At 39.6% G+C, this 27,963-nt stretch overlaps 1 protein-coding gene across 1 annotated transcript; it reads left to right on the forward strand.

The window, feature by feature from the left end:
* Nucleotides 1-4,068: 4,068 nt before the first annotated feature.
* Nucleotides 4,069-27,553, forward strand: LOC113024683 (metal transporter CNNM1-like). Its single transcript, XM_026171951.1, has 10 exons — nucleotides 4,069-5,639; nucleotides 14,343-14,486; nucleotides 14,585-14,725; nucleotides 14,876-15,045; nucleotides 15,155-15,245; nucleotides 18,241-18,386; nucleotides 20,148-20,430; nucleotides 22,674-22,766; nucleotides 23,171-23,275; nucleotides 24,709-27,553. The coding sequence occupies exons 1-10, from the start codon at nucleotides 4,211-4,213 to the stop codon at nucleotides 24,786-24,788; spliced, it is 2,682 nt and encodes an 893-aa protein (XP_026027736.1). The 5' UTR covers nucleotides 4,069-4,210; the 3' UTR covers nucleotides 24,789-27,553.
* Nucleotides 27,554-27,963: the final 410 nt, after the last annotated feature.

Below are 27,963 nucleotides of genomic sequence, written 5' to 3' on the forward strand. Positions count from 1 at the left end.
AACACAGGACCTACACTTTCAACACTTTTACTAGACCTGGGTCCAGTGGACCCGAACACCTTGTATGTAATGTAAATGCGTGGGGGGAGGTACAGTATGAGGTCATTGAAAATTAGTTCGGATTTATGTTCTTCACCGAAAATAAGCCAAAGCCAATGAATTTCAGGTTGAAAAAATAATTCATTGTTTAATTTTTCTCTTGAGAAAAACTGAAAACGGGTCTCACGGACCCGAACACCATACAAGGGTTAATAACCATAAATGAACAAAAAAAAGCACAATAGACTCAAATCCAGTTTCTCCTCTCTCCAAAATCACTGCTTGATGTATTAATTAAGCAATCATAAAAATAAGCACATCTCAACAGAGGTCATTATAGTTCACTAAAACTAAATTCAAAACTAAAACTGGAAGTGGAAAAAAACACGTTAGTTAATTACAATTAAAAAAATCATTTAAAAAACTCCTAAAAACAATTGAAAGGAAAACTAACTAAAATAAAATCAAAATACAGTTATATTTGGTTTATTTTAATTAGAACTTGCCTCAATACGCTTTGGTGGACGTGCTTATTGAGTTTCTACGAGACTCTGTGAGTCAGCTGCCTTCAGAAAGTTATTTGTTTTTATTGTAATACCTGTACTGATTTTCACAATTATTGCCACCGATGTATGTAATAAAAAAAAACGAACTAAAATGAAAATGAAACACGTGAAAACATAAAGGAAAATCCACTCTGGAAACCAACTGAAACTAAACAGAATTAAAAACAAAAAGTCGAAATGAAATAATAAAGAGAAGCGGAAAATACAAAACTGTAATAAGACTGATCCTGACATTCGCTCTTCTATTGTTGAACATTTCCAGTCAGCAAACGTCACACAACAGACAAATAAAAAGTAACAAGAGGAACCATTGGGGCATTTTTATGGACTGTATATTAATCGCTATAGCAAAGCTTATATGAGATGCCACTCAAAGTGATCTGATTCAGCTTTGAGCGACGCAGATCCGACACGTTACTGTCTGTGCTGGTGGATGTGACGAATACCCCCAGATTCTGATAGCCTTTACACTTCTGCCACCTTGTGGAAAAAACAACTTATTACGTTCAATTTACAAAATTGACCAAATCATAACATTCTCTGCGGTTCTTTCCATTAATTACCTTTGATTTATACCAGATGGTATAAACATGCTGTCTAGATGCTCCCAGTTAACTGAAACTACAGAGTGAATCTTGGAGTGGACAAAAAAGACCCCCTTTAAAATGAAAAAGAAAAAAAATGAAGCCAAAATGCAGACACAGTGTGAGAAAATCTGTGTCTGCCCTTACTGCTTCCATGGAAAGAAGGACAATAAGTATCAGCCAGGTGCAGAAGGTTCATTCAGCTATGTGTTAACATGATGTCTGGGAGGAAAGACATTAGCAATGATTAGACAACCAGTTGTTGCCGCCATTCAATCTCAGAAGGTCATCCAACCAATTTGAAGTCCATCATTCTAGTGAGAGAGGTTATTCAAACACTAAAAACAGGATGGGATGTGCCTGCAAACTGGCCCCAGTGTCAGACCATGCAGTGGTCAGAGAAATTACAACAACAACAAAATAGCTGCATTATTTACTCTGTATTTCTCAGTTATCATGTTTAATATTAAAGTTCATGACATTACAGGTAAAGAGACTGAATTAGTTTGGCTTGTTTGAAAGAGAGGTCTCGTCTCTCTAAATAGAAAATCACTCAGTTTAGGTTTGAACAAACCACTAGACTAGTGGAACAATGTCCTTTCGGACCACTGAGACTAAAATAGAGATTTTTCATTGTAAGGCACAAACACACAACACATCTACAGTCAAGCACAATGGAGGAAGGTTGATGATTTGGCTTGTTTTGAAGCCACAGGACGTGGGGACCTTGCAGTCACTGAGTTGACTATGAACTTGTGTCAAAGTATTCTAGAGTCATATGTGAGGCCATCTGTCCAACTGACTCAGGGTTTATGTTATGGACTGTTTTTATCAGGTGGGATTATATTCTAAGTTGGGTTATACTCTCTGAGTGGTTTATGTTTGATTTTCTTGTACTTTTGTGTTCTCGTTTGATCATTTAGTTTTCTGTTAGCTTCTTAGTCATTCTTTCATCATGTTTAGTGTGTTTCTGTTTGCCTTCAACCTCACGTGTCCTTTCATCTGTTTCCCTGTCATGTCTCTTGTTTCCTGTTTTATTTTGATAGTCATTTGTCCTGTATTCAGGGTATTCAGTTTTGCATCCTCACTGTCTTGTTATGTCTAATTAGTCCCCGCCTGTTTCCCATCCCCTGCTTGTCCTGCTTGTGTATTTAAGTCTTCAGTCTTCGTCTGTTTGTTCTTTTGTTTGTTTCTTCTTATGTTTGTGTACTTCGTTGTTAGTTTGTTTTTCAAAAAAAAGCTGCTGCTTTCAGTCAAGTTTTTGTCTTGGAGTCCTGTGTTTGGATCCAACCCCTGCCTGCCACACAGCTCAACATGACACCAAAAGCTAAGGCCTGGTCTACAACAGGACAATGATCTCAAGCACAGCAGCAAATCAACAGAACAGGCAAAAAAAGGAACGAATAAAGCTGTTGCAATGGACGAGTCAAAGTCCAAACCTCGAGGGGCCTTAATTCCCCCACAGTAATGTGACAGACTGATAAAGTCTGATTACTTTTGGTATTTTTTGTCATCCATTGTTGTTTTTATTTCCATGTAGAAACTACAATTAATAAAATAATAAGCAATAATAGCAGTGTTTCAAAATCGGCCCACGCTGAAAGCTATTGAACCAACTTTTGTTAGCACCTTTTAGCCCGTGAGGTCTGTCATCATCACTGCTGATCATTACTCTAACGCTCACCCAAAACAAACAAACTAAAAAGGTTGTTTGTTTTGTAATAGACTAAACACTGAAACTTGGGTGTGTTGTTGTTCTTTTGCTGTGATGTTCTGTTTTGCTGTTTGATCCCATTATTTTCACTGAAAAGCACATAGTGATAGTGCAGACAATGGGCTTGTTTTAAGGCAGCAGTTTAGGGAGTAATCGTTATTATTTCAGGAATCAGGGAACTAGCTAACACAGAGTCGAGGTGCATGATATGGGCTTCTGCTTGCTCAACAGTCCTGAGTATTCTTTATATTTTTCATTTCATTACAGAAGGTTCAATATTGTCTTGCTGAAATATGTAAGGCCTCACCTGCAAATGACATCATCCGGATTGGAGAAAATCTTGCTCTACAACTTGTTTAAGTCTTTTAGCATTCATCTCCAGGTGTGTATGCTGTGAATTCCAGTCATTTCCAGACATGAATGCATTCCCATAGTATCAGAGATGGTCCCTCTCTGCTTGCAGAGTATCCATGTTTTCCAAACAAAAGGAATTTTAAATTTCAATGTGTCAGACCACAGAACAGTTTTACAATTTAGCTCAGTCTTTTTGGAATCACTGGGTTTCTGGCTTCTTGGAGCTTTGGGTGGCATTTGTGAATAGCACAACGAACTGTGTCCACAGAGAGTCATTTCTGGATATTTTCCTGATGCGGTGACTTCCATGACAGAACCATGTCCATTTTTAAAGCAGTGCTGTCTTATGACCTGGAGATCACAGCCAATTAATACTGATTTTCAGTCTTTTCCTTTGCACAGAGATCTCTTGAGATTTCTCTGAATCTTCTGGTAATATGAGATATTCAAAGTGTTTGCAGTTTTACACATTTTTACATGAATATTGTTTTTGAATTGTTCCACGATTTGTTAATGTGTTTTTTCCTTCTTCTTTTTTGTTGTTCTTTTACTTATTGGTGAATCTCGACCCATTTTGACTTCTGAGAAACTCTTCCTGTCTGAGATGCTCGTTTTATACCCAGTGATGTTGCTGAGGATAAAGTCATTATTTAAACCTCGATGAAGGTTGAAAAGGATGCTTGGACTTGCTGAGCGCAACATATGTAATGTAAACTCCACAGTGAAATCCACGAGGCTATTATTAGAAAGTTGCGTCAGGGCAAGGTGGCGAGCCCTCCCCCCCCCCCCCCCCCCCCCCCCCGCCCCTCTGTATGTGTGTGTGTGCTGGCGAACATCATTGTCAGCACCGCAGTCAGCGGAGCGCTGGTGGTCCCTCCTTCTTCCACATGGACCGGAACCGCGCGGCACGTGACCCGGAGACCGTGGACTGAGAGAGCTTCTCACACCGCATCATGGCTGCATCCAATGCGGCCGCGCGATACCGAGCCGTCTCCCTGCTCTGCTACGGGGCTCCGCTCTCCCTGAGCCGGCTGCTTCTGCTCCTCTGCGCCTGCTCGCTGCTGCCAGCCCCGGCGCTCGGGTTGCTCGGCTTTCGACCAGAGGAGACCGGGACGGAGCTGTCCGTGGAGGACGGGGTGCTGAAAGCCACCGAGGGGACTCGCTTCATACTTCGGGTCTACTATTCCACCTCCTCGCAGAAGCTCAATCGTGCTCGTGCCAACAATGCCGCGCCCTGGATCGCCTTCATCGAAGAGCCAACTCCCGGTAGAGAGGGGCAAGTTCACCCGAAGCGAAACATGTGCATGGACAAGAACGCCAGCACCTCCGACATCGAGGTTTTGGGCTCTTTCAAGTCTGCTTCCAGTCAGAACTCGGTGCTGGTGGAGCTGCTGGCCAAAGACCTGCGGAGAGGGGAGAAGATTAAATATTATTCCATGTGCGCCTTTGACGGATCCAAATGGGAACACTACCGGACTAAAGATTTTTGGGTGGCCGTGAAGGAGCGCTCAGCAGTGCCGGAGCTCTGGCTGCAAGTGCTGGTCTCCGTCCTCCTGCTCGGGCTGTCAGCTCTGTTCAGCGGGCTGAACTTGAGCCTGCTGGCGCTCGATCCAGTGGAGCTACAGGTCCTCCAGAACAGCGGCACCGACACCGAACAGAACTACGCGCGGAAAATCGAGTCTGTGCGTCGGCATGGTAACTATGTCCTGTGCACTCTACTGCTGGGGAACGCGATCATCAACGCCTCGCTCGCCGTGTGGATGTGCCAGATCCTGGGCATGACCTGGCTCTCCACGGTCATTTGCGCCTTCGGGATCTTCTTCATCGGGGAGATTCTTCCACACTCGGTCGCATCGCGCCACGGCCTGGCCATCGCATCCAAAACCATCTGGGTGACACGGCTGCTCATGGTTCTCTCCTTCCCCATCTCATACCCCATCAGCAAGCTGCTGGACCTCATCTTAAACCAGGAGATCTCCAACTTCTACACCAGAGAGAAACTCTTGGAAATGTTGCGAGTCACCGACCCGTACCACGACTTGGTAAAAGAAGAGCTCAACATCATACAGGGAGCACTAGAACTGCGCACCAAAACTGTTGAGGACGTCCTGACTCCGCTGACCGACTGCTACATGCTGGCCTCGGACGCGGTGCTTGACTTCAACACCATGTCCGAGATCATGCAGAGCGGATACACGAGGATTCCGGTATTTGAGAACGAGAGATCCAATATCGTGGACATTCTGTTTGTGAAGGACCTGGCGTTTGTGGACCCGGACGACTGCACCCCCCTGAAGACCATCACCCAGTTCTACAAACACCCGTTGCACTGCGTCTTTAACGACACTAAACTGGACGCCATGCTGGAGGAGTTCAAGAAAGGTGAGAAGGGTGTTAGAAGGGAGTGGGTGTGGCATGTTAGCAGGTTGCTGGTGCTTCAAGTTTATAACTTAAGCTGTAACAGACTCTGTAAGTAACCTGGGTGAGAAAAGCAGGTGAGAGGTGGCAAAAACAAACAAACAAACAAACAAACAAACAAACAAACAACAAAAAAAAACCCAACAACCCCGAAACATTCCTGTTGTGTACTTGAACTTGATTTATCTTTGCACTCATGAGTCCTGTTTTTAACAAGAAAGTTTTTTCTGCAGTTCATCATACTTGTGATGCTTTGCAGATGTTTTCCGGCGCTTTGAAGTGCTACAGTTGAGAAAGGGAGCAGGAAGGACTCAATGTCTCACTTGTGGCATTCACACAGGGAAATCAAACCCTCTAATAAACTAGTATTTAATGTATGAACTTGAGACGGCAACTTGTGTACTGACACATAATTTGTTTTCTGCCACCTTTAAATTCGAGAATGATATGGGCCCTGGAAGTTGCAGCTGAGACAGCTGACCTATCTTTTAGCAGCAGTGCTTAAACCTCTTTCATCTCCAGATGGAATGCAAATATGCACTGTTGCAATCTGAAGCTGAAAAGGAGCTGTTCTTTTCCCCCTTTTTGTGTTTTTGCAGTGTGCACAGCTTCCCCTGCAGATTCGAAGCAGTCTTCCACCCTGCATGCAGGCAGCAGGCTGTTCCATCTTACTCTAGTTTTAAATGGGTGGGGTTCGAATTGGCCAATCACAGACCTTGCTGCTTATCACCGCCTTCCTGCATTCTCAGGGACCCTGCAAAGTCAGCACTTTTTTCTGCTGTGTTTGTGGTGAGGAGAGGAAGATAAATAGAGGACACCTTGGCCCAGGCAGACTCTGTTTGCGGAGACGTTTGTATTTCTGTCTGTTTTGGCACAAAACAGCGAAAAGCTTTCACTGCCAAATGTCACAGAGGGGTTTCTATTTATTCTGAACATCTTTTTAAGCGTGTTGTAGTGAAATGCTTTTGGAAACATTTTATAAACTTGGTAATGGTAGAATTTTCCAGAAATGTAAGCTGTTTGACTCTTTAGCTTTAAGCACAAAAAGTTTGTCTTGTCTTACACATCCTGTAACAGACAAGGAAGACCTGTGTGTGGATTTAAAATGAGCTGCATATATTTGGATTATGTAGTAGCTTGTACTGTATGAAGCCAGATGCCATCAGAGCTGCAGGATGAACACAAATATAGTTCTTGTGTCGCTCTGCAACAAAGGGATCTGGATGAGATAATCTACACAGTCAGAGGATTATAAACAAGGTCTGTCCTTGGTGTGTGTGTGTGTGTGTGTGTCTCCCTGTGCCTCCTTGTCTCTGTGTAGGCACTGCAGCAGAAAAACTCAGGCCCTTTTATTCATTTCAGTGAGACTCCTGCAGTAGCTGGTGCTCACAAAGAGAGCTGCAGGAAACACACAGCTGCAGGGTGATCTATGGCACCGTGTAAAAGTCTTAAGGCACCCTTCATTTCTTTAAAACTTTCTAGGAAATGGGAACAAATAATAGTAATAAAAGCAATAGTCAATGATCACCTTTATTCTTTAACACAGCCTGAACTCTCTTAGGCAGATGTTCTTCTCATTTCTTTAAGTAGTCTTCAGGGTCTGCCTTTTGCTCTGTCCTCTGTTAAAATGATCCCAAACTGCTTCAATAATATTGAGGTTTTACTATCCAGGCATGCTTATACTGCATTGGCGGTGTGTTTGGGATCATTTTTGTGCTGAAATACGAAGCTGTTGGGATTCAGACACTTTCCAGATGGTATTTCACAGCGGGTAAAAATCATCATGTGCTTTGTCTTTATTCATAATTCCATCAGTTGTGAATTGCAAACACCATTGGCTGAAAAGCAACTGCAAAACATGTTTTACCGATGGCTGTAGACACGCATTGTTGCACCTCTCTCCTGTCTTCCTTCTTGCATATTGATGATGGTTCACATTTGGATTCATCACTCCAGAAGACCAGATTTCTGCTCATTTTCAGTTCTCGTGTGATTTGTTAGATCTCTCCTGTTAAATCTTTCCAAAAAAAATTCTTATAGACATGACTCTCATATACTGTTCATCAACTGTCGATAGATTTCTAGGCCTTCTTCTTCTTTTGTAGGTTTCCTCGGATTCTTTAAGGACACACTGCACAATATGTGAGGAGATGAGATATGACGTGTTTGGCTAATAACTCTTTGGGAATCAACTTGTTGATTTAAATATACTATTTTATGCCTGTTAAACTGTGCTATTTTTGGCATTTTTATTGATCCCATTAAAACATGAAAATGATGTGTTTTTGTGGCAGGTTGGTAGTAACAAAGTGTCTAAAGGTACAACTCAAAACTGGTTCTTTATTAATTGATTTGTTCTGTATAGACACCACCCTGGTTCATCCTTGGAAAAAACAAAAACATCCCTCTGAAAACGGTTAGGTACAAAGACTGAACTGGAAATGAGTGGAAAAAATCCCAAATAAAAACTTTAAAAGATCTTTTAGAAAGCCTGAAGAATTATCGCTTTAAAAATGACAAGAAAGTCTGACTGCTTGGAAGCAAAATACTAAGAAATAAGCAGTGCCTCAAGTCTTTTTGCACAGTACTGTATAATGCATCAGTGGTTGCTCGACATATGCCTGCTGGCTTTGTGGGCTGATTTGAGCCAGAGCTCTTTCAATCATCAAGAAAAAGGAACATAAAACTAAAGAAATGAAATTCTAAGGAATAACTACAAATAAAGGGCTGATTATCTTTTATGCAAACACAGTTTTGCACTTTAGCCTTAAAGCATGATCATACCATATTTATTTGCATAGCATTTAGATGATTAAACAGAGCAGTCTGCAGGCCACAGGCATATTTGTTCAGCAATAAGCACAAAGCAATAAGGACAGTGTTGAAATCTGGTGTAGAAAACCTTTTGTACAATTTTCTTGCTTATGTGCCGCCTTGTCGTCATGCAGATGGTATCATATGTAGAGCAGGATTTCATAAGAGCCAGATTTATGTTGGCTTTTTTGAGTATTATGTATTCTTTTAAAAAAGAAGTAAAAGGCACAGTTTTAGTAGTTTTAGTACCAAAATATACTTAAAGTATCTAATATGCTTGCAGTGACCATTTTCAGAGGTATATACATTATATCATTGGGTAATTCTAATGTTTTAGCAGGAGATGCCATCCCTCGTAAAGCTCTAGATACACACTCACGGTTACTTTTGTGTTTTCAGTTGTGAGGAGTAGTAGAAGTACTGAAGTTACCAAAGATGAATATGAGCGGAGCTAGAGCCTGGTCGCAAAAGATGTTGACATTAAACCTCAGCTCTGGCTGAAAGGTCAGTTTACATCCAACCTTTTCTTTCGAGTGCATTTAAAACATTGTAATTATTGCTAAAATTACACTTCAGACCTAAATTCTGGCTATAACAGGGAAAATAGTTAACCAGTGTTTAATGAGAGAGAGCGCATTAGCTGCAGTGCAGAACTGCAGCACATTAGCTGCAGTGCAGAACAGGAGGGCTGGTTAGCAGAGGTGATAATTGATTGAAAGTAAGTAAAACATTGATGTGACTGCATCTGAAGGCAGGTCAGAGCTGCAGCAGAGAGTCTGCTGGTCTGGTGAGACTGCACAGGGATTCTTTGGCCGGAATGCTAAGCAGTGTGTCTGGCACAAATGAAAGCAGCCAAGTAACACATTTCCTGTTGTGTACAACGGCAGCACCAGTACAGGGGACCTTTAGTTTGCCAGGCATAGGGTTCTTTAAACAGGTGGGAAGCTGAATAAGAGCCCTGCACAGAAAGCTTGATCAAAGTGGGTTTAACAGAGAACTGAAACTAGGAAAGGGGTTTTGTCAGTGAAAGTCAGATTTCATTACTACCACCAAAAACACTACAGTATGAGTTTTCACTGATGGACATGCAGTGAAAAAAAAGAAGAAGTGAATGTTAGTTTAGGTCAGCTTTATCTAATGACAGGCATCAAGTTATGCTGTCCTTCTAGTGTAAATTCTTCATCCCTTTACACTATTTTTTCTTTTTCTGAATCCTCTCCCTTCTCTCAGTTCCCCTCAGTATGCAGTCTCCAAGGAGGGAGAGTATAAAATATTCAGTGTGCTGTATTTCTAGTTTGTCTCTCCGCCATCTGTTCTTTCTCATGTCCACTTCTTACATTTCAGTCCATAATCTGTTTAAGAGACATTTTAGAATGACGCATTTTCAAATAGGAACTATTTTCTTTATATGATTTCTTAGTTTTGCATATTTGTCATACTTGCCTGTTTTCAGATCATCAAACAAATTGTAATATTTTAGTAAATACAAAATGTCATTTTTAAATTATCATTTCATATATCAAGGGAAGAAGTTATTCAAAGCTACCTGGCCCTATGTGAAAAGTAATTGCCAACTGTATCTGGAAAGGGTTACAGAGAAGTTTCTAAAGCTGTGGGACTACAGTGAACTATGCATAAATGGAGAAAATCTGGAACAGTGGCTGGCCTACCAACACTACTCTAAGAGCACATCGAGAACTCAGAGAACTCAAAAGAACACTCGCCTCAGTTAAGATCAGTGCTTACGATTAAATAGGTGAGAACGTGAGTGAACAAAAATGGCATCCGTGGGAGAGAAAACCACTGTCGACCAAAAGAAAACAGAGGCTCATCTTAGATTGGCTAAAAAAACATCTTGACGCCCTCTAAGTCTTTTGGGAGAATATTTTATGGACTGACGAGACAAAAGCAGAACTTGGTGAAAGGCTTACATCCTGTTACATCGATTATAAAACTAGTTCAGTGCTTCATAAAAAGAACTTCATACCAAAGGTCAAGCATGGCGGTGGTAGGTAGCCTGGGACTTTGTTGCTGGATGACTTGCTGTAATTGATGGAATCATGAATTCTGCTGTCCTAATGGAAAATGTCCGGACATCAGTTAGTGAGTTGAAGCTCAAGAGGTCTTGAGTTATGTGGCAGGACGATCATGTGAAACACAATAGCAAGGTCCAGCTATATAATTCTTTCCTTTCTCTGCTTTTTGCTATGTTTTTTTTAAAGTAAGCTATATTTAAAAACAGCATAATAAAACTGGACATTTCTTTGGTGATTTGAAAGATTTGATGGTGACAAAGATCCAAAAACAGCTACAAAATCAGGAAGAGGATAAATATTTATTCACAGCGCTGTAATGCTCCAACCATAAACTGTGCAGAGAGACGAGCACATCTTTCTGTGAAGAGAGGCTCATGTTATTGATATGGCTGAACTGTAACATTAGCTAGCAGCACAGGGTTTCTGTTTTGTTTTTTCGGATTGAAAATGTAGTTAAACAGAAAGAAAATAGTGCCTACATAAATCTGTTCAGCCACATTTGTGGATTTAAAAAAAATAACAGAGTAATGGTTTCAGGAAAGAGCCTTAGATGTTTAATAAATGCATATTTTTGGCAATTTGATCCTCTCAAGGGGAGTGCCTTTTTGTTAGGCAGACATCTCTACAGCCAATATCTCCAAACGGGGGAAATCTAACATAAATAACACTAGGAGCCAGATGTAAAACTTGTAATTTTGACCTTATGTTGAACTTCCCCATAAGTGGCTTGGGAAGAAAGGCAAGTTACATGAGGACATTTCACCTGTCATCCATGAGGCTTCTTCAGATCTGAAGAATTGAACCTTATGAATGCTATGCATCGTTTCTTGTGTCTTGGTTTTGCTGTAGTCAGTCCCTCTTTACAGGAATGAAACCTGTAGGATGAGCTCAGTTCAGACATGTCAGCTGCCATAAGAAGACATAGTTTAAAACAGCTGGTGCAAGGAGACATTGTTTCCAGGAGTTGAAGGTTTAAAGGAATCCTAAACTTTTGATAAGATTAGTTTGTCTAAAAAAAGTTGCAAGGCTATAGACAATAAATAAATAAATAAATAATAAATAAATTAGTAAAGTATGTTTAAAAAATGTTTTGTTTAAAATGTACTTAATTATCACATACACTTCTACCACTACTATTACAACTAAAACCCAACAACTAATAATAATAATAACAATAACAATAATAATAGGAGGAAGAAAAGGAAAGACAAAAGAAGAACACAATAATCGCAGGTCAACTGTGTTTCTGTTCTATTGTCAATAAATTATTGTTTTATCTTTTATGATGCTTTATATGGTATAAAGATGCTTTATATGTCTATATTTTGACTTATGTAGACCAGTTAAAGCTACTTTAGTTTGCCCTGAGACCTTACGGAGGAAGCTAACCCAACGCCATCTCCCCAAGTGAAATGAAGGCAGCCATTTTCTTTCGTTCTTTTTTTTATTCACCAGGATGGCAGTTGAGCTTTGTTTTGAGGCTGGCCTGAAATAACACTTTGCTCGTTTTTAATGATATGATTGATGCCTTTACAATATAGCTGTTAAAAGTCAAGAATAAAAATGTTAAATTCCAAAACACTTGCTTTGAATAAATGAAAGATGTAATTGTGCAAGGAAAGACACTGAGACATAGTTGCCGTCTTTAAAAAACAGAATACTGTGAGAGAACGCACTGCACATGAGCCTCTCTCAGTCCACTTTGGATGTACGCCTGACCTATTTATCTACAAGAAACACTGCCAGAATCCAGAATCGTGTGCATTTGTGTTAGTCTGTGTTTGTGCATCAGTGTGTGCGAGGTAGTATTTGGCAGGCAAAGAGTGTAAGAACAGAGAGCGAGGAAGTTCATTTGAAGCCAGGCTGCTGAGAATAGGAGGGGCTACAAACAAGGGCTCACTCTTTACTCGGTGAACTCGCTCTTCCATTATGTTTCCTACACATCTCAAACAAAATAAGATCAAAAGACAATCCTGTCAGCCTGACTAAGCACTTCATCATTTTGTTTTGTTTTTCTCCTTTGTAAAATATGCTCCCAAACAAGATTTTCATCCAGCAGTGCATGGATTATTAATTATGCCATTTATCTTTGGGAACGCCACAAGATGCTACCTCCAAAAGCGCACACTCATCAACCTGGAAGTAAACACAGCAGGAGCATGCAGACTTTCATATGATGGATTGTGTTTTTGCATCCAGAGCGCCCTTTGTATTAAATCCCATCTGCTGTTACACCCACTCCATTCAGCTCCCGCTGGCGCTCCACTTACTGAACATCAGACAGCACAGCTCCACTCAGTCATTATGCCTCATACTGTGCAGTGGAAAGGGAAGGAGCATTACTTAAATCTAATCCAGAGGCTAAATATGAAATCTAATCATCTTATTTGACACACCAACACTTTACAGGATAACTGTATTCCAAGTCTCACATCTCAAGAATCAAAAGGTCTACTGTTAGTAAGTCAAGTTAAACAAATTCAATCATCATTTTATAAAATTGTTTCCAGCAATCGATTGCCTCAATTTTAAGGGTCTGTACTAGGGTAGCTTTGCATGACTTATACTTCAAAATAATCCTTGTTTATCTTATACTGAGTCTTTGTGCAGCCCATAATTCCCTTAAGAGGTGGGTTTTTAGGAGCTTCCCCTCTCCTTCTGACTTTACTTTGTTCTGATTGCCTGTTCCTCGTAAACATTACAGAGTTAATTGGCAGGTGGGCGAGGCTTCTGTGCTTAGAGCCAGAGAAGTGTGAATGAGATGACCATATTACGAAGTTGTGTTTGTTTGTTTGTGACATCATCGTATCGTAATTTTTTAAAAAGACTGACGTCAGCATGTTGCAATAAAAAGAAAATGTAATAAAAACAAAGCAAAGTTGTAAGTTGTTGCCCTTGAGGGGGAAGTGCTCTTTAATGTTCTGTTGGTTCTCTGTTTGTTCATTATTGTGTATTCTTGTTTGTCACATTTGACTTCACTGACTTCTAGTTCTGTGTTTCCCTTTTTTTCTAGTTATTTTCATGAACTTTCTGCCTTAGGTTTATTTTGTTATATTCTATTGTTATTTTCTTTCCCTTGTGCCCTGCTGTGTAAAGTTTATATGTTTGAGTCTGTTGTCAACTGATTGTGTATTTCCTCTTTTACTTTGGTAGTCTTTTGTCACCGGTGCTTTACATTGAGTTCTACTTCCCTTGTCTTGTTGTTCATGATTTGTTTCTGCTGTGTTTCCCACCTGCTTTTTCAAGCCTCAGTACCTTTGGTATTTATTGTCTCAGTCTCCCCTTGCCTTTGTCGAGTTGTCCCACATTGCTGTGTGTACCCCAGTGTAGTAATTCCTCATAACTCTTGGATTTTATTTTTTGTTTTTAGACTGTGCTTTTTTTGACTGCTCCAGCATTAAATGCATATGTTAAATTCCACCTGTGTTCTGCATGTGGGTCCACTAACAATCATCACACTCCACACAGTTTACTGTGACAACCAGTCATGGATCTTACTGGAGAACATCCATATAAAAAATGAAACACTGGGGATAGAAGCTACTATCACTTTGATACTCATCTTCATACAAGGTTGTTAAATAATAGTTCAGTCAAAGGTAATGACTTTGCACGCTGCTGTTGAAATTTCTTTTCCATTAGTGATATTTGTGAAGCTGTGTAAAAGTTAAACAGGACCATATTGCATATTGTTTTAAATATTAAAAAAGGTTATATTTACAGCTGGGTAATCTGAATGGATTTCCTTGTATTTATACATACTGCAAATGGCTTTGAGTGAAAAGTGACACTGATTCGAGACTCACTGTGCATGCAGGGAAGTCCCACCTCGCCATCGTGCAGCGTGTTAACAACGAGGGTGAGGGTGACCCTTTCTACGAGGTGATGGGCATCGTGACCCTGGAGGATGTCATTGAGGAAATCATCAAGTCAGAGATCTTGGATGAGACAGATCTCTACAGTATGTGTGCAAACACACGTGCATAAGCTCAAATGTACGTACGTGGTCAAAATACATGGAAATGTAAGAGTTAATCAGGCTGTTTTTATGTGTCTAAGCTGATAATCGCACAAAGCGTCGTGTTTCTCATCATGAGCGAAAGCAGCAGGACTTCTCCATCTTCAAACTGTCAGAAAATGAGATGAAAGTGAAGATTTCCCCCCAGCTTCTCCTGGCAACACATCGTTTCCTCTCCACAGGTAGCAGCCAATCAAATCGCCTCTCTGTCTGTCAGAGCGCTTACATTTCTGCATAATATGCAACAAGAACATCAGTGTTTTAGCAACTGTAACAAGAATATTTGCAGCGTTTGTCTTCACCCAATCCTGTATCTTTTTGCTTTTTTTCAGAAGTGGAGCCCTTCAAACCAACACACATCTCAGAGAAGATCTTATTGAGGCTCATCAAACACCCCAGTGTGGTTCAAGAACTCAAGTTTGATGAGAAGAACAAACGAGCCTCTCAGCATTTCCTGTTCCAGCGCAACAAACCAGTGGACTATTTCATCCTAGTGCTACAGGTACCTGTAAGAATTTGACCTTCCGCCATGGCAGTAATTAGCTATGGCTATGATATCCTGTGTGCCAGTCAGTCAGATCACGTTATATTTCTCCAATATTATTTTGCAGGGTCGAGTTGAAGTAGAGTTTGGTAAGGAGGCACTGAAGTTCGAGAATGGAGCGTTCTCTTATTTCGGGGTCCCGGCCATCATGCCAGCAGGTACAAAAGACTTTCCCAAACATCATTGAACTTACAAATATATTAGACCACCACCGAATGTAAGGTTTATACCACAGCAGTCTTAGATTAACATTATTGTTAATTTGCAACATCGTTTTTTTATGTTTCTATAATGGTTAATACGCTAGTATGCCCACGCTCTTTAATGCTAAAACATAGTTATTGTCTATTAAACTTACTATTTTAGAAAAAGCAGAAATAAAATAGTAAAGCACTTTTTTATTATCATGCCAAATTGGACTTACTTACCCTCATAATAACATAAAATCGTGGGTATAAAATATGAATTCAGTCAAATCAATTTAATCATTTTTCATTTTTAAGTTTCTAAAACATTTGTCTTGTTTGGTTTGTTTTTTGTATCACAGGTGATTTAATAAACTTGTTAAGCACTGTGTGTGGCCTGATTATTAACCTTTAGTATCTGCTGTCAAAATGATAGAAGCAAAAATCAACACAAATTCACAGAAAAACTAAAAATGAGTTTATAAACCAACGAGCATGAAGCCAGAACTCCACATACTCTGAAACAGCTTCACCATTTATAAATATAAATACTGCAAATTCATCATGACACACCAAAAAAGAGTATACAGAAGATGTAAAACCTCCACCCTAGACTGTAACGCACTTTCTATCAGATATAAACAAATGAGTTGCCAGATATCAAACCTTTCCTTGATCAGTGAGAGGATTTTAAAATCAAAGCAAATTTGAAAGATTTAGTTCTAGTTGAAACTCTAAAAATCTCGGCATGTTTTTAAGTAGTTTGCTGATGAATGTTTTTTTAAAGCAACAAGAAGACTGATAATAAGAAAATTTGTATTTTATTGTATTTGTCTGCTTTGAAGAGTATAGTGATAATTCACAGTTTATTCATTAAAGATTATGATAGAATGCTTTCAGTTGTGCAGTTATATATGCTTGTTAGGCACATAAAGTTAAAGGCACAGATTTTTGTTTCATTGTAATTGAATAAAAACATACACCGTGTTCCAAATTATTATGCAAATTGTGTCATAAAGATTAAATAAGTTGTTTTTCAATTAAACCCATGGATGGAATTGTGTCTCAGGGCTCTTTGGATGACTGAAATCAGTCTCGGACACCTGTGATCATTAGTTTGCCAGGTGAGCCCAATTAAAGGAAAAACTACTAAAGAAGGATGTTCCACATTATTAAGCAGACCATCATTTTCAAGCAATATAGGAAGGAAAAATGATCTCTCTGCTGCTGAAACGTGTGCAATAGTTGAATGCCTTGGACACGTAATGAAAACCTTTGATATTTCACGAAAACTTAAGTGTGATCACCATAATTTTAAGAGATGTATGGCTGACTCACAGCACACACAGGTTCGTGCAGATAAAGGCACAATGATGAAGGTTTCTGCCAGACAAATACATGAGATTAAGTGAGCAGCTGCTAAAAGGCCAAAGCAAAGCAGCAAACGGTGCTGGTGCCTCTGGAGCCCTGCGAACATCAAGGTGTAGGATCCTCCAGAGACTCGCAGTTGTGCATAAACTTTCTATTCGGCCACCCCTAACCAATTCTGACAAGCAGAAATGCCTGCAGTGGGCCCAGAACTACAAGAAGACTAATTTTCAAATAGTCATGTTCCCTGATGAGTGCATTGCAACCCTGGATGGTCCAGATGGATGCAGTGGTGGATGGTTGGTGGACAGCCACCATGTCTCAACAAGGCTGCAACGTCAGCAAGAAGGTGGTGGAGTCATGTTTTGAGCCGGAATCACGGGGAGAGAGCTGGTTGGCCTCTTTAGAGTCCTTGAAGGTGTGAAAATGATCCCTGCAAAGTATGTGGAGTTTCTGACTGACCACTTCCTTCCATGGTAAAAAGAGAAGAACTGTGCCTTCTGCAACAAAACCATTTTCATGCAAGACAATGAACCATCTCCTGCAAGGAATACCTCGGCATCATTGGCTGCTATCGGCATAAAAGGAGAGAAACTCATGGTGTGACCTCCACCCTCCCCTGACCTCAATCCTATTGAGAACCTTTGAAGCATCCTCAAGCAAAAAAAAATATGAGGGTGGAAGGCAGTTCAGATCCAAACAGCAGCTCTGCGAGGCTATTTTGACATCCTGCAAAGACAAAGTAGAAACTTTCTGAAAATTCACAAGTTCCATGGATGCAAGAATTGTAAAACTGCTATCAAATAAGGGCTCCAATGTTAATATGTAACTTGACCTGATGTTTTTGATTGAAATAGCTTTTGATTTCAGTAAAATTGATCTACTAATGCTGCAAATTCAACAAATGACCATTTTCACTTCTCTACAACCTATAAAATGTTTTGAAACTCTGTGTGCGTAATAATTTGGAACAGTGCATTTTAACTTTTTTATTTTTGAAAAACATACTGTTTTTATTGGCAGTTTTGTTGAGTAACATTTGAATTATACTCTAATGGTTGATGACTCGAAAATTATGCTGACTGTCACTTGACCAACTATTTAGAAAAATTAGAGAAAGATATAATTTGCATAATAATTTGGAACGCGATGTATTTAAATATTAGGTTAAATGTAAAATGTGAGATCTGCCATTTGCATGTGTCCCTTAGTGACTCCACCATGAAGCAAACACTGTGTAGTGAATGAACACTAGTTCCCTAAACATGCATAATATACTGCTTGAGTGAAATTGTGCAAACACATAGTGTATTTGTGAAAATGCTCTGAAACTCTTCAAAAATCTTCAGTTGTAGCATTTAAATGCTCTGAGTGGCAGCATTTAAATATTTAAATATTATTGTAAGATTTGTGTGGTAAGGAGTCTAACAGTATTAAATATTAGATATAACAGGGCGTAATGTGAACACTTCTGAGTCTTTTAACTGCCATGCAGCTGCAGCGACATCCCTGAGATCTTTCGTGATTTGACTGACACTCCTCTACCATTTTTCTGTCCTTGTTAAAAGATACATGTTTGATATCATATCCTCCTTTGCAGTCCACAGATCGCCCTCTCGTAGCAGCGGTTTGGACCGCTCTGAGTCGATGCTCTATGGGGGAAGTATGAGCCAGCTGAATGGAGGGGGGAATGTCTACCTGCCAGACTACTCTGTAAGGCAGCTCACTCACCTTCAGCTCATCAAGGTAAAACCTGAAACTCACATGGTGTCTGAAAGCGTTCTTTTCATTTGGAAAGACGACATGCTTTACAATGCACATGTACTCTGACTTGAATGGAGAGGGAGACGGTATAACCATGACTGAAAAAAGTTTATTACATTTATTAACTTTTTGCTGAGACTAAATATGAGACTACATGTTGGAATTTTCTTACTTCATTTAATTTGGGGATTTTGTTGAAGGACCATTATCGGCACCAAACCAGAGACTGAACTTCATAACGGGATTATTTTATAAAATTACAGAATTACTGAAATGTCTGAATGCTTATTGTAGATCTACCATAATACATAAGTAAATAAAAACTGTGCTGCCAGCATCTGTGTTCCATCTCATTCATAATATAACATTAGATTAATACATTCTGGTATGATGGGCTCTTACATCACATTGGTCAAGGAACAAATATTTAGTTTTCTGGTTTGTTCTTAGGCTTATGTGACTGCTCTGAGTTTGCTGAAGAACTGTATTAATGAAGAGCATGTTTGGAGGAAGTCTGACATTCCCAAAATCTTTTGCTCATAGCTCCTTGGAAGAAATATTTCCCTGACTGAAATTCGGACTGAAAAACCTCTGGTCACTTAGGCGTCAGCTATCAGAACAAAATGAAATCAGATAAAAGACAGACGGGGGAAAGTGTAACACAAGATTGCCCACAATCTTGTGTTATTATTGTAGGGTCTACCTTACAATATAAAGCGCCTTGAGGCGTCTGTTTTTGTGATTTGGCGCTTTATAAATAAAATTGAATTGAATTGAAAAAAAACCCAAAATTAAATCCACCCCCACAGTATACAACAAATGTTACTGGGATAGACTCAGATATATTAAAATCCCTGTTATGGTAAACTACAAACTCAGTTCTGATCAATATGAAGAAACTAAGTTTCAGGAAAAATATTAGGATCAGTCCTTCAGAGGACCATGCACAGTCACAGTGTAACTAATGACGGGAGAATTCTCTTCATTTCCATCTTTTTGTTCTTTACATATCTCAATCATCACAATCATCCAGTCGCCTTCAACCTTGGCAGTACAGTGCTATTACAGTGTACACACACACTCACAGCCATATTTGTTTGGATATCAAATATCAGATGCAGAACATTCACTGACATTATTGTATAACCAAATCACTTACTCCTAAATTTAACATCACCACTGAGTGCTAAAGCGAGCTTGTCCTTAAAGCTTCAGTTTTTTTAAACAGTAACTTAATGATTGCCTTTCCTGGCAGTGGTTAGAGGGCATCGGTGTCTGAGTGGACGAGGTACTAGTGATGAAATTCAGTTTTCTCAGACGACTTCTCGCAGTGTTGAAAGAAAGCTATACTGTGACAATGGTGCAACACAAAAGGCCTGAGGATCATTAACGATGACACAAATGATCTTGAGACAATGAATATTTAATGAGATCTCTCAAACTAAGCAGCACACGTTACCGTCCTCATTAACATTGTCCTTGATTTCATCTCACTTGTAGCAAAAGACAAAAAGAAAGTTGACCATGACAAGTAAAGACAAGTCTGATATGATGGGCGTTACATCACACTGAATAAGGAAAAAACATTTAGTCAAAAATGGACAAAAATAAGAGATTTTTACACTATTAATTATTAGATATAACAGGGTGTAATAAAATCGAATTACACAAAAACTTTTAGAAAAGAATAGGTTCACGTTCAACTCTTAATAATACCCATAATCCTCTGCTTCTATGTATCAGATCACCCGGAGTCACTACCAGAATGCAGTAACAGCTACCCGGATGGACAGCTCCCCTCAGACCCCTGATGCTGACACCCGTCTGACAGAAAGCAACTCCCCGACCCCCGGGCCTCCAGCACCAGAGCCCACCACCACCACACTGATGCCCCCAGACCACACTACTGCCACCCTTATGCCCCCACCCAGGGAGCCAAGTCGGCCCAGTTCAGCCCGAACCCGGGGACAGCAGTCCAGTGTGCCGCACAGCACCTCCCTGCTGAATGAGAAGAACCGCATTGTCCGTAAGTATCCTCGACTCCAGAGACATGGAGTCATACCGTGACAACAGGGATGACTTGAAGCAGGTTTCATGTCACAGTGATGTCAGTAAGAGATTATTTGAGCCATCAGAGGTAGAAAGCCATGCCACTCCTGCAAATGAGTTTTTTCCTAAATCGATAAGGGTGTAATATTCAGTATGACTGGAATTGAATACCCTGAGCTCCCTAAAACAGCATGTTTAAAAACGAGTGAGTGAGAGATAAAACCACAGAGTGAAATGATAGAGACAATATTAATGACATGAGCTGTGTGGGTTTCTTCGTTTTTTCTACTTGAGAAAAAGTTTAAGTGTAGGGTCGGCCCTGAGAGCTGTGTAAGTATTAATTTCCTTAAGTAATTAATTTCTGGTTTTTGGATTAAAATTAAACATTAGATGGCAAATCAAAGTTTAAAGGATTTCTGGTTAGATGAGGTAAAACATTAAGGTAAACATGTACTGACAACATTTACTATTCCATTTCTAATTTTTAATGTCATTATTATTCAAGTAAACGCTTCTTTTGACTTATTATTTAATGTATGTTGACATGTCGCGACAAATGCTTTTGACACAGAAGACTGCAGCTCGACCAAAATGAACTTTCTGCCTTTGAAATGGTCAGTTTGAAGGCTGGGACCAGATCTGCAGTCACTCACAGTCAGTTGCCATCTTCAAAGTGATTTTAGTGCATCGAGACAGCAATAAAACAACAATAGGACGTCATCAGTCTGCTATCAGTTTGAGATTGAATGGGTTGACAGTTACATGTAAGCTAGTATAGTGATAGTATAACTGAGATAAATTGGTGAAAAGTACCGATGTGCTGCATTCTTCAATCACAGAAATTCATATTAAACGACTTGAACATTAAACTAACTACCGTACTTACGTTCAGAGGCTACCCACCTGGTAGGTCAGCAACAGAAATTCTGTTGCTGCAAGACAACAATTTAACTGCAAAATGACACAGGTGCTCTGCAGTGGTTTACAGGAATATAACCACATCACAACCAACTGAGTTGAGTGTCCTACTGCAAACAGATGCCTTGGTGCATGCTGACTTAGACAGATTGAAGCCTGTTGGAAATCTGTCTGCATTTATAAATTAGCCTACCTTTGCCAAATTGCCTGAGGCCGATTGCTGTCAGTGCAGCTCAGACCACAGCAGTTTGTGGCGTTGCACGCTGAACTTCTGGGCACTGAAGTTGTGACTGCATCTACTTTAAATTTGCTCCAAATGTGAAAACATTCAATGCAAACATCAGCCACTGATTTTTTTCCTCTAGTGTGACTGAGCCATTAAGAAGTCATGTTAAAACCAATATTAGGATAGTTAACATAAGCTTTTTTTAGAATTGGTAATATATAGTGCTTTTCTACTTTACCTGAGCACTCAAAGCACTTTATACATCTTGGCTCGTTCACCCATTCATACACGTGCTTTTTCTCTGCCTTTTCTACATAAGTGCTTTCACATACACTCATAGTCCGATGGATGCATCAGAGACATGGTGTTAGTATCTTGCCCAAGGAGTAGATGGTACCTACCTGTAGTGATAGAGCCGCCAATGGACTCTAGTCAATGGAGTCCATTGGAGGGTCAGGACATTGTTCCACATGTAGGACAAAGTTAACCCACTGCAGACCTGCTGTCATTGCTGGAAATATTCAGTTTGGCTGAAGTATTTCCCTGGAAACTACTTCAAATACTTCAAAAAGCTTTAGGATCAGTGAATCCTAAAGTCTGTAGGATTCACTCACTTGCTAACTGGTGACCTTTATCAACTCTACTAGCATATAGCAAACAGGAAATTGGAGAGACTTTGTACCAGGAAACTGAAAGGTTAGAGCCATTGTCACCTACTATCTAATCTAGAGTTTCAGTGAGTGGTTGCTATTTTATTTTCATTCATAATTATTATACTAAACAATTATGTTGTATAGTTTATTGTTCAACATTTGGTATATTAAATTATCTACTCTGTAAAGTTATCCAGTTTTTTTAAAAATGCGATTTCCTCAGAGTCTAACATGGGATTCAAACATTTCAAAACCCAAAACCAAGAAAAACATGCTATTTCTGCTAAAAACAGTTTTATTCACTAATCAGTAAAAGATTTCACATCTTTTAAATGTCCAGTAAATCCAGTAAAAAAATCCAGTAAAACAAACTACATCATGTGTTTTTTGATGTACATGTTTCTGTGGATGTGTCTGCTGCAGGTAGCAAGTCTGATGGCCAGAAGAGTCCGAGTGATTCGGTGTTTCTGAGGATGGATGAGATCCCCTACATCAGAGAGGACAGATGTGAGCCTGGTTAGTCTAACGGTTTATGTTAAAAAATAAACGCTTCCACACAAAATATAGACACGGGTACAGAGAGGAAGTCACGTCCATGTCTTTAACGGTGACAGCAGACATGAAACCTATACAACACTAAAATATTCCAAAAGAACACACTCGTCACACTACACATCATCACGGAAAATCTTTTTCTGCATTAATGCATGTAAGGCAGGTTTACCACCAGCTTGAATCCTTGAAAAAAGCTTGAAATCTCCAAACACAAACATAATATAACAGATAGTTTTAGCACATGGCTCTCAAACTTAGCACAGAGTCACACAGGACTTTAGTCTGTCCTCTAGCAGAGACCAAAGCTATTTATCACTGACAGGTCATAATCTCTCTCTCTCTTTCTCTCTGTCTCTCCCTCTCAGACATGGCCTCTGTTCCCATAGAAACGGACACATCCCCTTTCATCAGCAGCCTGTCGCTGAGTGGTTCAGAGGACACACTGGGCAAGAAACTGCTGCTCAAACTAAGTCAGTCACACACAAGCCACCTATTCACCAACCCTTTCTATTCATTTCACTCACTTCCTACTTGGATTTGATTCACATGCAAACTCAAACACACACACACACACACACACACACACACACGCGCGCGCTCACACACACACACACACACACACACACACACACACACACACACTTAAACATACATTAGTGTTTTGGACTTGCCTGCTCTGTATTCTTGTGCTGTTTCTGGACGATGATTCCAGCGCTTTGTGTCAGATCGATGTGTAGGAGGCTGCTGCTGCTGCTGCTGAATTTGAAAAACAAATCTTCATGAAAGTAAAACTATACACAAACAACGACATATGACATTTGAGTTTTGTTGATTTGGGTATTTCTATGCAAATCGTTTACTTCTCTTCATTTCAAACTGAAATGAAAACCTCAAAGAAATAAAGCTTTGTGCACGCAGGATTAAAAGCGTTGCAGAAATTAGAGACAATAGAAAGTCAAAGATAATCAACAACTTTAGGTGAATATTTAAAGTGAATACAGGTGAAAAATCACTGTTAATGAGAAGTGAATCAGTCCTGAGATAAACCTTTCTCAACTTCAAGGCAACCGATTGAGGCGATTTCCAATGAGATCACAGGATACGGGTAATTGACATGACACAGGGCAGTAAATACATTAGATTGTTACCTAAGTAACTGGAGCCTGGAACTCACCATTCAAAGCAATACACCATGAGCAGATTGCTGCCTGTGTGGATACAGCTTAACAAATGCTTACAGAAGCCTGTAAAGGACGTTTAAAGTGAAACTGAGTGAAACTGAAAGATTGATTGATTGAGTAAAATAGAACTAAATGTAATGCTCCACATATGTATGCTTAATATGAGTGAAAACTACAATCTCCATCTGGTGTATAAAACAAATTTGACTGATTTTTATTCCAGTTTGCAAAGAATTGATGCTTTTGGTTTCCACTGATTGTTTAGATCAAAGTGTTTCCTTCTTTTTGTTGAGAAAATTACTTTTTGGTTCATAGAAACCTGTTACTTTATGATACTTCATCCTCAAGCGCAATGATGTGTTTTTATCTTTTTACGAGAAACTAAAAACAATTTTAAAAACCCAAAAGAAAAGAAAAGAATTTTATTTTAAACAACAACAACAAAAGCCTCAGCCATGTTGATTTATCAGAAAGTCTGGACATAGACAGGCGATTGATAAACAGAAACATTTCAATGTGTTTCTAGTAAAAATTACACATTAAATTAAGATCCAAAGCCTTACAATGCTAGTAACTGGCAATAATATGTGACCTTAGTTAGAAGCCAAAATAAATGCTGTCTATAAATTTAAATCTAACAACAGTATGGTAGTTTCTAGTAGGTGTATGACAGGTACACCGGTCCTTCTGCATTTAACTGTTAATGTGTTTTGTTTCCTCAGGCCACAAGAAGAGGAAAAAATCTCGTGAAGGGGAAAAAACACCAGAGGACATTTCAGAGCAGCCGCTGGTGAAAACCTAGCAGAGTGTGTGTGAAACAGCCCAGAATACACTCCATCATGTGATGGTTCTTTAAGCTGTTTGTAAAGACAAATGTGGCTGCTGAATTACAGCTCTCAGAGTTTTATCTGAAAACACACTCCAAAAGCCCGCACTGTTGGAGACCGTAAAGTGGGCCAGTTTCCAAGAATGCACAGAACCTGTGGGTGGAAGACACCATCCTAACAAAAAGCGGGGGTGCAGCTTTAGCAACATGCACCAAACCCTTCGCTCTTTGATTCACTGTATCAAAGAACACAAGCTTCAGCTCTATGCCATGGCTTCTCATCTCCAGGTTCTTGTGTGGATGCACATGTGTAAAGAAAAGACTGTGAATGTAAAAGATTTATAGAAAAATAGGGTTTTTTTTTACTCACGTAAGACCACTTCTTCAATGGAGCTAAAGACACTGATGTTGCTCGGGAAACAGAGGGAAGACACCAAAGATGTTGCTGTTTTGTACGTACTGCTCCAAATGCACAAGTGAAATTATAGTAAAGGTTCTTTTAGAGGCAGCCTGATTAGCACCCTTTAAATAATAATTAGAGTTTCAGCCTACAGTGCAGAAATACTATCTATTTGCATTCTATTTGTTAACACCTGCATTTTATATACTGCATATGAAATATGCACGCATTTTCCACCAGTTGCTCACAAAATGTGGTCACACTGAGAAATAGTGAAATAGCATACAGCGATTCCTGATGGTATGGAGGCCTAGAAGTGCCAACAGAAAGAAAGAAAGAAAGAAATGAAAACATCAGTGCCCAGCATTGCTGATGCTTGTGTGGTGTAGGCTATTACAGCAGTGAATTCACATCCATAGGGATGAATGCCATGTACGAATATAATGTAAACCTTTCGATGTGCCCACGTGTTTCTACCCATGCGGTGAATCGATTCAGTAGATGAAGACAAATATATGGTTATGATAATATATTTTTCAACTGCATGTGGGTATTACGATTGGAGCTCTAAACCTCCTGTTCATTTTATTCATCACTGAGTCTGAGAATCATTTAAGTGTCAGTAAAACGTGGGCTGGAGACAAATCTCCTGTTGAATGTCGAACACAAAGTCATTCCCTGTCTTGCTGAAAGCGATTAGCTTAGCTTGGCCTAAATCCTGGAGTCTGGCGCAATTTGCTTTAAGCGGCTAAAATCAGCGTTTTGTTGTGGTAACAATAAAACATCCCATGCAGAGGTGTTAGCAAAGGGCTAGTGAGCATTTAGTTGGTAGACACTACGGCCAAAAAATGGCCACCATGATGTCATCTATTTGTTAGAGAAGTCTCATTGTTGGGGGTTATGCGGGTTTCATGGATGCCATGTTTTAAACTCATGGCTCAGAACATCAGGAAAGTGTTATTTTGGAAATAATCCAGCATTGAAATATTGTTCTGCTCTGATATTTGCTACATGTGCTGCAGGCAGTGCTGAGTGTATGAGAAACTGTGGCTGCTGAGCCACAGAGCCAAAGAGGATGTAATGATTATATAACTCTCCTTAAACGTTGTTAGCGGAGGTGGTGGTGCGGTCTTTAAAAGGCTCTGTTTGTTTTTCTTTTTCCTTCATGTATCCACCTACAGTTCATACGACAGCAGTGCTGAAAACTCCCAGTGCCAGTTTGTGGATGACATCATCGCTTGAAATCATGCTCCTTCTCGGTTTTGATTGTTGAGACATGTCGCTTTTTTGATCACTTTTGTGAAGTATAATATCCTGCCACTCTTATTGTGTAGGAAAAAGATTCAGTAATAATGTCTGAAGGCCCAAATCATTCAGGTTTTTGGTGATCTGTGAAGAGCTGCCTCTGAACCTGCGCTTTCTGTTTGTCTGCATGGTACAGCAGGGATGGGATGGGAGGGTGTGGCACTGTCACTGAGGTTCAGGATCAGATTTGTGCCACTGCAGCATAGACCTGGAGCAGGAGGAGGAGGAGCAGAAGGAGGAGGAAGAAATGTGAAAAGAAGGAAAATGCACTTAAAGGCCTAAAATTTGACTCGCCGATACAGTTTTGTTTCCTGACTGAAGCCACTTTGCTGCATTACTTTGTAAAATGTTATCGTGCTGCGTCATCTGCACTTAAAAACTCTACTTGCATAATTGGTTGGAGGGGAGGATTAAAGACCTTGATTTGTTTAAAGTGAATTTTGAAAGACAGTCAACAAATTAGTGAGAAGCATTAGCATCAAACAGCCTCGCCCAGCAGTACAAACACATATTTAGGAACTAGTGGGAGGGGTGCTTTTTAACTCTGCTCATTGGTTAATGTAACAGGAGGCCAGGCAGAGAGAAACATCCCTCCTGAGTACAATACATGAAACCTGCTGAATCATTTTGCTGCATTGGGGCACCAGCCTCAGCCAATCAGCAGCATCCTTTGAGGTCAAATCCAGACAATAACAGATTCTGCTGCAGGACGTTGTTGATTTGTTAGGTCGGTTCATGCTTCCTGCTGTACATCTATTTGAGCTTCGGAGATCAGGATGCGCTCATAACATGTCTGAGATCAGTTCTGTATATTCACTATTTCTGCTATGAGACAAGGTAATGTCAGCTGATGAGTGCAAACTTGTTTTCAGCTGTTTTCACTGTACTTTCTAACAGAAGGAGCCGAGCTGCAGACATGTACAGACAGCATTTCCTTGGAAATATGAGAGTTTAGTACTTGTAAAATAGAAAAGCAACTATGTGATGTTTTTTGTATCAGAATATACAAAAATACAGAGTTCCACAAAATACTGAATTTTAACAGTCTGATGTGTTTATTTTATATTAAAGACAAATCTGGTGATGATATATTATGGTTTATTTTTCTTGCTTTAAACATTTCCCACAAGACCAAACCAACCAACATGATCTTATTGACAAGTGTCGTTGGTGCATTATTATTATTATTATTATTATTATTATTATTATTATTATTATGATGAAGCTATATTATTATTACAGTTACAATTACATAATGCAATTATATATTGTATTATGAAATACAATGAAACATTAAGTTTTTGTATCGGTATCAGATCAATATCGTTGACACCACCCTTGGTATCCCACATCACTACCGCCAACATCTCCACACTTTCTACACAATGTACGGTGTTAAACTGCTGATTATATCATATTTGGATGTCTGTTTTTGCCTTTAAATAT

The sequence above is a fragment of the Astatotilapia calliptera genome, chromosome 6 (assembly GCF_900246225.1).
Source record: "Astatotilapia calliptera chromosome 6, fAstCal1.2, whole genome shotgun sequence".
Lineage (NCBI taxonomy): Eukaryota > Metazoa > Chordata > Actinopteri > Cichliformes > Cichlidae > Astatotilapia > Astatotilapia calliptera.